General features: G+C 39.0%; 1 protein-coding gene across 2 annotated transcripts; it reads left to right on the top strand.

Annotated features, from left to right (window-relative positions):
• Positions 1-288: 288 nt before the first annotated feature.
• On the top strand, positions 289-6,826 carry hykk.2 (hydroxylysine kinase, tandem duplicate 2). Of its 2 annotated transcripts, none has more exons than XM_067596751.1 (5): positions 289-374; positions 3,028-3,336; positions 4,261-4,403; positions 4,580-4,760; positions 5,083-6,826. In XM_067596751.1, the coding sequence occupies exons 2-5, from the start codon at positions 3,033-3,035 to the stop codon at positions 5,523-5,525; spliced, it is 1,071 nt and encodes a 356-aa protein (XP_067452852.1). In that variant the 5' UTR covers positions 289-374; positions 3,028-3,032; the 3' UTR covers positions 5,526-6,826. The 2 variants fall into 2 exon arrangements, with proteins under 2 accessions (XP_067452852.1, XP_067452851.1); XM_067596750.1 differs by lacking the exon at positions 289-374 and adding an exon at positions 1,259-1,545.
• Positions 6,827-8,431: the final 1,605 nt, after the last annotated feature.

Below are 8,431 nucleotides of genomic sequence, written 5' to 3'. Positions count from 1 at the left end.
TTTTTTTTAACTTGTTTTACCTGTCGTCTAATTGTGTAGATTTGGAGCTAAAGTGGCAAAAGCAACAGCTAATATCATCACAGTCAGTCCTGATTCCCTCTTCTTTTAAGGTAAGCTTGGCATTTTTCCACCTAAGTTTTAGGTCTTGTCACACCGTCTTGCAGATAAACAATCTTCACTCCTTTTCAGTCACTTATCATTTTAGGAATCATATTAGAGATCCGCCTGAGGACTGACCTTAGACTTTGAACCTGAAGGTTTTTCCTTTTTTCTTACTTGTTTTACCTGTCGTCTCTTTGTGTAGATTTGGAGCTAAAGTGGCAAAAGCAACAGCTAATATCATCATAGTCACAACTGATTCCTTCTTCTTTAAGGTAAGCTTGGCCTTTTTCCAACTAAGTTTTAGGTCTTGTCACACAGTCTTGTAAAAAAACAATCCACTGTAAGGACTAGCTATGTGTGTGTGTGTGTGTGTGTGTGTGTGTGTGTGTGTGTGTGTGTGTGCATGTGTATGTGTATGCTTCCTCTTGAATACAGTACACTAAATAAGGGTTATTTTCACTTTTATTGCAAATATTATACAATTACTTAGTGTCTACAAAACAGTACTTTGTGGTAGAAAAACAGCCTATATGCATCTTTGGGTATGTCTCTGAAAGCTCCTCATTTTATAAAAACAGAGAAAAAACAGACCTGCCAGGGCTGAAATGTGCTTAAAAGTGAAATAAAAATGTCAGGTATTGCACAGAAATTAAAAACACACCCGGGTGGGTAAAGTGGATGAAGGCTGGATAAACTGAATATACTAGTTACGATAGGCTGACTCCATCTGTGGCTGCCAGACATAGCAGCTCCAGCATTGGTTGACCAGCTGACATTTTTCCTTTGCCTCTCCTGTCGGTGCTGATGGAAAGCTTTGTAACAGGTGGTCTTCGATGACTGCCAATGCCTTGTGACTGCTGAACCTCAGGCTCCAGCTGCACAGGCAGTCAGCACCATATGGGAGCTGTGATAAGAAAATGAAGATCACTGAATTGTGTTCAACATTAATGCATACACACACTCTCAGACAGATGCACATATCTGCCTCAGTTGCAAAATCCCCATTCAGCTTTCAAGATGCACATAGACAAAATACAATATTTGTATCCCTTTTGCTAAAGATATGCTTTTATTCATGCTTCACGTTTTTGACATCTTATTTTGAAAACCGGACATTGTCAATGTGTATCCGCCCTGTCAGCTCGCTCTCGGTCGGTTCAATGCATTTGCCATAAAGGTTAGAGTACGCGTGCACTCCAAATTTAGGGACGGCTGGTTTTACCAGGAGTTTCGAGTGACAGCTAGTTTAATCACAGTCATATATCGTGGGACCCGCGAGCGCAGTTTCCATGGGAACACTGCTGTCCAGGCTTCCGTCGATCCGTCGAGGCTATCGTCATACGGAAGTGGGCGTGGTTTCATCTAATCGGCGTTGGAAAAAGATCACAGACAGGCGATAAAAGAGGACACACCGCGTCCTTTGGTGTTATTACACAGCTGGAGGTAACATGATGTCTTCTGAGAAAGTTTTCTGTAACCATTAACCACTATGACGGTTATTTCATGTTGTTTGTTGAATATAAGAGCAAATCATGACATGTCAAATCATGCAGCTGGCTTCCCTGCCAAACTAGTTAAACAAATCAAAACCCCTCAGAGGCAATGCATGCATGACTGTTATCTTATTTTTCTAAATATAATATGTGTTCTTGAACAGAGCAATAAGAGGAAAATAGGAAAAGCCTACGTGGGATTCAACAAACTGTCTTAGCTGCCTGACTTTGTAAATCGCTCGTTTCAACCTGATAAATGTCACCTGTTCATGAGAAGGTGCTGATTCGAGAGATGTGATCATTAGCATAATCCACGTCCCTAAAATTGCCATATAATGCTCCATATTCTGTTGCGTTTTTGGGCGAGTTTCTTTCACAAAAAAGTTCCCAAAGAGTAAAAAACCGTCAGCTTCAAGTCCTTCTTTCACAAATCAGAAGACAAACACATAACAAATTTAGGAGTGACAATAGGAGACCAGAAGCAATTAGAAAATATGAATCCAGCTAAGATGTCATCAGAACAGCTCTGTGACAGAAATAAAGAGGGAATGCTTTGACTTGAAGTTAGATGCTAAAAAACAGCAAAGCGCTCCATGATGAAAGGTGGTCAAGGATGCAACATTCACAGAGATATTAGAGGAGAATATTATAGTCTACAAGTGACGTTACTCTGTCAGCTGCAACACAGGATGATACTGACAGAGACCTGCAGAGACACACAGAGGCAGCTGTCCGAGTGAAAGAAGTTTCCAAGCAACAACTGAAATGTAGAAGTTGCTGCGCCAAAATATGGCCATTAACATGATAAAATCTAAAAAACCTCATATATAAATTGGCAGCCATGATGATGAAAATATTGTAAACAGAACATACATTTTGTATTAAGTTTGTTTTATCATACAATAATTTTTTGTTAATATCGGTTTCATATTTAAACTCAAAATGAATTCAGATTAGGACATTAAAATTGTCAGTCAAACAAGTGCTGCTCTGCAGTGAAGAAAGGCAGAGATAATCTATTCATGACATGTATGACAAAAACAAAGTTAGGGAAAAGTTTCTTCGGGGGACAAAAACAGAAAAAGAATCACCTCATGTGTGGATTTTCTGGGCAATTTAATTTGAAATCAATAGTCTGACAAATATGCTGACATACTGACATGAAGCTCTCATCAGAGCTGATGAAGGCTTCATGTTTTTCCACATGCTATAAGAACAATTGAGTCTTCATCACTATTATACTATAACAACAACCACAACAACGATAGTAATAACATAAATATAACAGCATAATGGAAAACATATTTAATGTGATCCCTGAAGATGCATGCAGGTGGCTATAATACTGTTTTTGACAGTTTCAATCCAAAGTTAATAGCTGATTATACATTCATTATATATTACAATTATGTAACATGTTGTTTTCATTCAGCAAGCATGTCAATGAAGCACAGCAAGCCCAACTTCAGCCAGTCTCAGGTGTCTGAGATGGTGAAGAAACTCTTCAAGCTGACTCCATCCAAAATCCGCTCGTTGCCCAGCTACGATGACCAGAACTTTCACGTGGTGCCTGTCGAGGGCGGCGAGTATGTTTTGAAGATCATGAACTCTGAAGACAGCAAGAACCCCACCCTGATTGAGATGCAAACATATGCTATGTCCTTCCTGCACCAGAATGGACTTCCTGCCCAAACAACCCTGCCCACCACCACAGGACAGCTCATGAGTCTGGAGGAAATAGGTATGACACCAGTCAGTCACACAGTTGAGGCTTGAGGGACGCTGCCGTAACACTTGGGATGAAAAGTTATAGGTATATAAGGAGAATCCAGGAAAGTAAACAGTGGTCAATAGAAACAGCTGGAGGAGCCTTTTTTTTCCAAATATCTGTAGTAGTAAAAGCTTCTTACAGAAGTACACATTAGTGTGTGCAGGTAAATATAAAAAAACATAAATCTTCATGAAAAGAAAGCCAAACCAAAGCCATGTCTAATGTATGCCTACATTCATTACATGATTTTAGACATAATTATGGCTGTTGATGGTCATTAGTACACATGAGATAGTTGTATTTTAAATTCAGGGTTAATAACAGTACTGCTATTTGGTTTTCACTTCACGCATTCCTTCTACATTCCTATATGTTATTATAGTGATATTCACTGATCCATGAGGGAAAAATTCATGTATTAATCCGCTCAGATACCACCAGCCACTCAATAATTAAATCATGGATGCCTCAGGATTTAACAGCTTCACTTTACAATATGTAGCTTGTTTGACATTTGACAGTAATAAATCTATAGGATGCCATGTATTATACAAGATAAGCATCCGTGAGCATGCGTGTACATGCTGAATAGTTGAAATTGGCCCTGGGCTGTTTCTGAAAGCTCATAAAGGTAAGTGAAGAGCTATGCTGCGGGAAATTGACCAGTGGAGGAGGTAGATTAACACGTCGTGCCTCAAGGCTTAAAAAAAAGAACATTGGTAGCTTCAGTCTTTTGCAATTTTGCAGATTCTGGAGGTAGCAATATTAATACTCACACACTTCAGTAATGATTAGTGTGCCCCTGAGCAAGGCCACAACATACAGGTCATATTTTATGAGGGCTAAGAGAGAGTGAAATATCTGTAATACTAATCCTGTCTTTACCTTTTGCAGATTGTGGCTATGGCTGTCAGAAGTACCTGGTGCGGCTGTTGACTTATTTGCCTGGAACCACTATTTCCAAGGTTCCTCTCTCACCGCAGTTACTTTATGAAACCGGCAAAACAGCAGCCAGAATGGACAAAATCCTACAAGAGGTACAATAGTAACACCACTGTGAAACATTTAGATCATTTACGTTGTTTATTGAGGAATTCGGGATGTACCCATAGTGAGATGTATGAGTCAGCGGTTGTGAAGCATGAATGAGACAGGTGATGCCAATCAGAGAATACGAGTGCCCGAACAAACATCATGTTTAATTTTTTTCCAGATGGAACATCCTCATCTTAGTGTGCTGCAGAGGGAGGGGTTCAAGTGGAGTCTGTCGAATGTTCCCCTCCTGGAAACGTACCTCTATGTGTTAGATGGGGATCCTCTCCAGGAGGTTGTGAAGTCTGTCATTCATCAGTACAAGACCTCTGTGGTCCCCAAATACTCCAGTTTCCGCAAGTGTAAGTTAGATTACCTCCTAGATAGTTTTGACTTGCATTTGAAATCTGTTTTTTATTACATTGTCATTGAGTTAATGTTTTAATTGCTATAAAAGGGGAGCATGAGTGTTCTATTTTGACACTGCCCTATATTACATTCATACATATTTAAACACACTTAATACACTCTTGTACTCACCTCCCTTGACACAGCTGGGACCTTGTTCAAGGGCTACTCACTGGCAGCTTGTGTAATGTCAGTAGAGACTGGATATGTCACTGAATACATGAGGGACAATGTATTAAGTACAAAATTTTGTATTTTATTTATCTTTGTCCTAAGGCATTAACCATGGGGACTTCAATGACCTCAATGTGCTTGTGCAACCTGATGAGAATGACGGCTACAAGATTTCTGGCATCCTTGACTTTGGCGACATGAACAGTGGCTACTACATCCACGAGCTAGCCATCACCTTAATGTACATGATGAACGAGCACCCTCACCCCATTGAGGTGGGTGGACCTATCCTAGCAGGCTGGGAAAGTGTCCTGCCCCTCAATGAGACAGAGAAAGATTGCCTCTATGTGTTGGTCCTCTCCCGCTTCTGCCAGTCGTTGGTTTTTGCTCGTTACTCTGTGACCTTGCAACCTGAAAATGCAGAGTATCTGATGATTTCATCCAAGAAGGGCATCCACGTTGTCCGTCAACTCTGGGAGTTAGGGAAGGAGCATATGGAGAAGGTGTGGTTCCAGAGTGCTGCCCAATTCAGTGACAGAAAGTGAGAATTATGTGAGAAAAGCCATTCACATATTCTTCTGAATCATCCGTGCAAGTCATAAATCATTTTAAGATCACTAGTCAAAAGCAATAGATATTATGTTTTCACAGTTGAAATAAGTTTAATGATACATTTTTTCTCAAGTATGCAAGAGGAAGTACTGATACTGTATGGTATGAATGGTAATGGTAAATACCAGAATCAGAAAGCATTTAGGCAACAGTGCAGAGCACTGAGTAACTTGATAAGTAACTCATAATCATTTCTGGCAGCTCTAACTGACCATCTGAGCAACTTGGTCATGTTTAATAAGTGCCTTAAGTCATCAGGGTCTGTAGTCTTTAGTGAACTTTTGTACAAACATTACCATAATAGTCTATTTATACAGTAGATGTAGACAAATCAACATACTGTATCATCAAATAACTTTGTCTCTGGAACAATATACTGCATGTGCCATCAGCTGTAGTGTTTTTACCAATTCAGTTTGTTGATCAAGTGCAAAGTTCTCCAAGCAAGATTGGAAGTGCAATCACCACATCACTTTATACTGTGCAGCACAACACTGCATTTCACCAGCAAATAGCTAACTCAATATGAAATTTCCTTTCATCATTGCTTAAACCAAGGCAGTGGGGGCTGTAAATATTTAATAGCCCACATGTCTTCTGCAGCCAATTGAACTTTAAAAATACAAACATCAGTTAGAACAAGATGTTTTTATTCAAAGTTTTATCACTATGTTTCTTCACAGTGATCAAAGTTCACAATCACATAAGCGCAGGGTTTGATTCCCTGTAGCTGGACCAATGAACACAAATGTCCTATGCTGGACCAAACCCTGATGCCATGTATGTAAGACGCTTTAGTTAGACACCACCTGTGCACTAACGAAAACCATCAATATGCTGTGCATCCTGACAGTAAAATGGTCCCTTTTTACTGTGTATATGTGATTGTAATGAGGCATAAGGGATAAGGAGAACTGAGATACAATGCAGTCTTCTTCATTGTGGTTCTTGTGCCTGGACAAGCAAATTGTATCTGATTTGCCAAGCAAAAAAAAAAAGCATTAATGCTTAGCTCTCATGACTCAGGTCACATGTTAACTAACTTGCAATAAATTATAGGTGCTAATTAGCAATCCTACCACATGGATTGTTGTTCATACAGGTCCTAGGTGCATTATGACATTCTATTATTGTGGGAAATGTACCTCAACTTTCTGTATTTAATGGTGGCCAGATGTAATCAGTTTAATAATTTTATTCTGATTCAGTTACCTCAATAAATAAACAAAAAACAGTAAGAGTCTGGTACATTTTGTCATGTTTTTTGACATAAGCGTGTGTGTTGGTAAGAAACATTTGTAGTACAACTACATTAGTTTGCTGACCACATGTATTATTCTCAACTGAAAGAGGCTTAAATCTTAGAGCAAGGTCCCCAAAACTCCACTGACCTGTAAGTCAGTCAGAGGCAGGGTGACTCAGACAAAATATTCTCGACACATGTATCATTCAGGCCATTAGGTGAACCTTGTAAAGAATCATTTGCCTCGAGTTTGGATTATTCTGTCTTGTCTTTGGAGTGTCTTATTTTTCTGTCTCAATATTATAAAAACACGCTTTTACAGGTGAGCTCCGTCCATAATACAGATGTTAGATTAAATATGTAGAGGAACAACATGAGCAAAGTGAGGCCATATTGTGTCTAGGTCATCTATTTTAAATGGTCTTACAACATTGTAATTTATAGCACTCAAGTCTTGTCCTGAGGAATATACTTACTCTCACGTTGTTATCTTAACCTGCTCTTCTACTGACTAATGGGCACCTCTGTGGTTGCTTAGTAAATAATTGATTTGAATGATCTTTTACCTAAATTGTAAAAAAAGGCCTTTTTGATGGCTACACAAACAAGAATGTGTAGTTACCACTTAACTCATATCTATTATAAAACACTAACACAAGCTGATGTCCAAAGGGCTATTTGAGTAGACTTGTTAATAGAATATTAACTGTAGTCAGAAAGTTGTCTGTCTTCAGTCTGTTATGTTTCAGAACCACTTGACTTTTAGATACTAAAATGTGTACTGATTTGTGGAAGAAATGATTTCACTGCTGTTACTGTTGTTGCTCTTTCTAATTAAATAACTGTAAGAGCCTTTAAAGAAAACCAGTAGCAGTAGAAACATATGTAAAAGTGCTTGGAGTGTAAAAACACTGTTGCCATGCTGCAATTATGTACGTGATACGGTATTTGGCAACTTTTGGTTACTCGGTACCTTTAAATGTCAGTGCATTGCCACATTAAATTTCTGTTTAATTTGTGAAAATAGTTTAATCCTCACTAACACAGTTGTCCCAGAAAATTAATGTGACAAAACTGTTATCTAGGGTTGCACAAATCCATCATAATCCAAAGAAAATAACCCACCAGTCCAACTCAGAATGGTTTAAACAATTCAGCAAAACTGTAAACAAATACGGGAATCTGTTAAAGCCTCAGATGCCAATATATTTGTCAAAAATATGGAACAAAGACCTTGTGTCATTGTCTGCTCATATCCTGCAGCCAAGAGGTTCATCACACTGACTCTCTTCCACATTCCAGTTGTTGCTCATGTTCCAAGTCTGAACAAATCCTCTGTTAGTCTTGGCTGTTCTCTGTCATTATGTGAGGAACACTATGTCCTCAAACTCTAGATTAAAATTCATTTTAAACGTGTACTTTGATTTTTTAGTTTGGCTCATGTCCCATCTGCTAACATGGAGGGGGAGGAACTCATGACCTTTACTGCAGCCAGCCACCAGGGGGCGATCGAGATGTTTTGGCTTCACTTTTGGGGAGCTGTCATGATGTCCATATTTATATACAGTCATGAGTGGAACCATCTATTGATGGCAC

Source organism: Thunnus thynnus, chromosome 8 (assembly GCF_963924715.1).
Source record: "Thunnus thynnus chromosome 8, fThuThy2.1, whole genome shotgun sequence".
Classification (NCBI taxonomy): Eukaryota; Metazoa; Chordata; class Actinopteri; order Scombriformes; family Scombridae; genus Thunnus; species Thunnus thynnus.
This window is presented reverse-complemented; position numbering and strand designations above follow the sequence as displayed.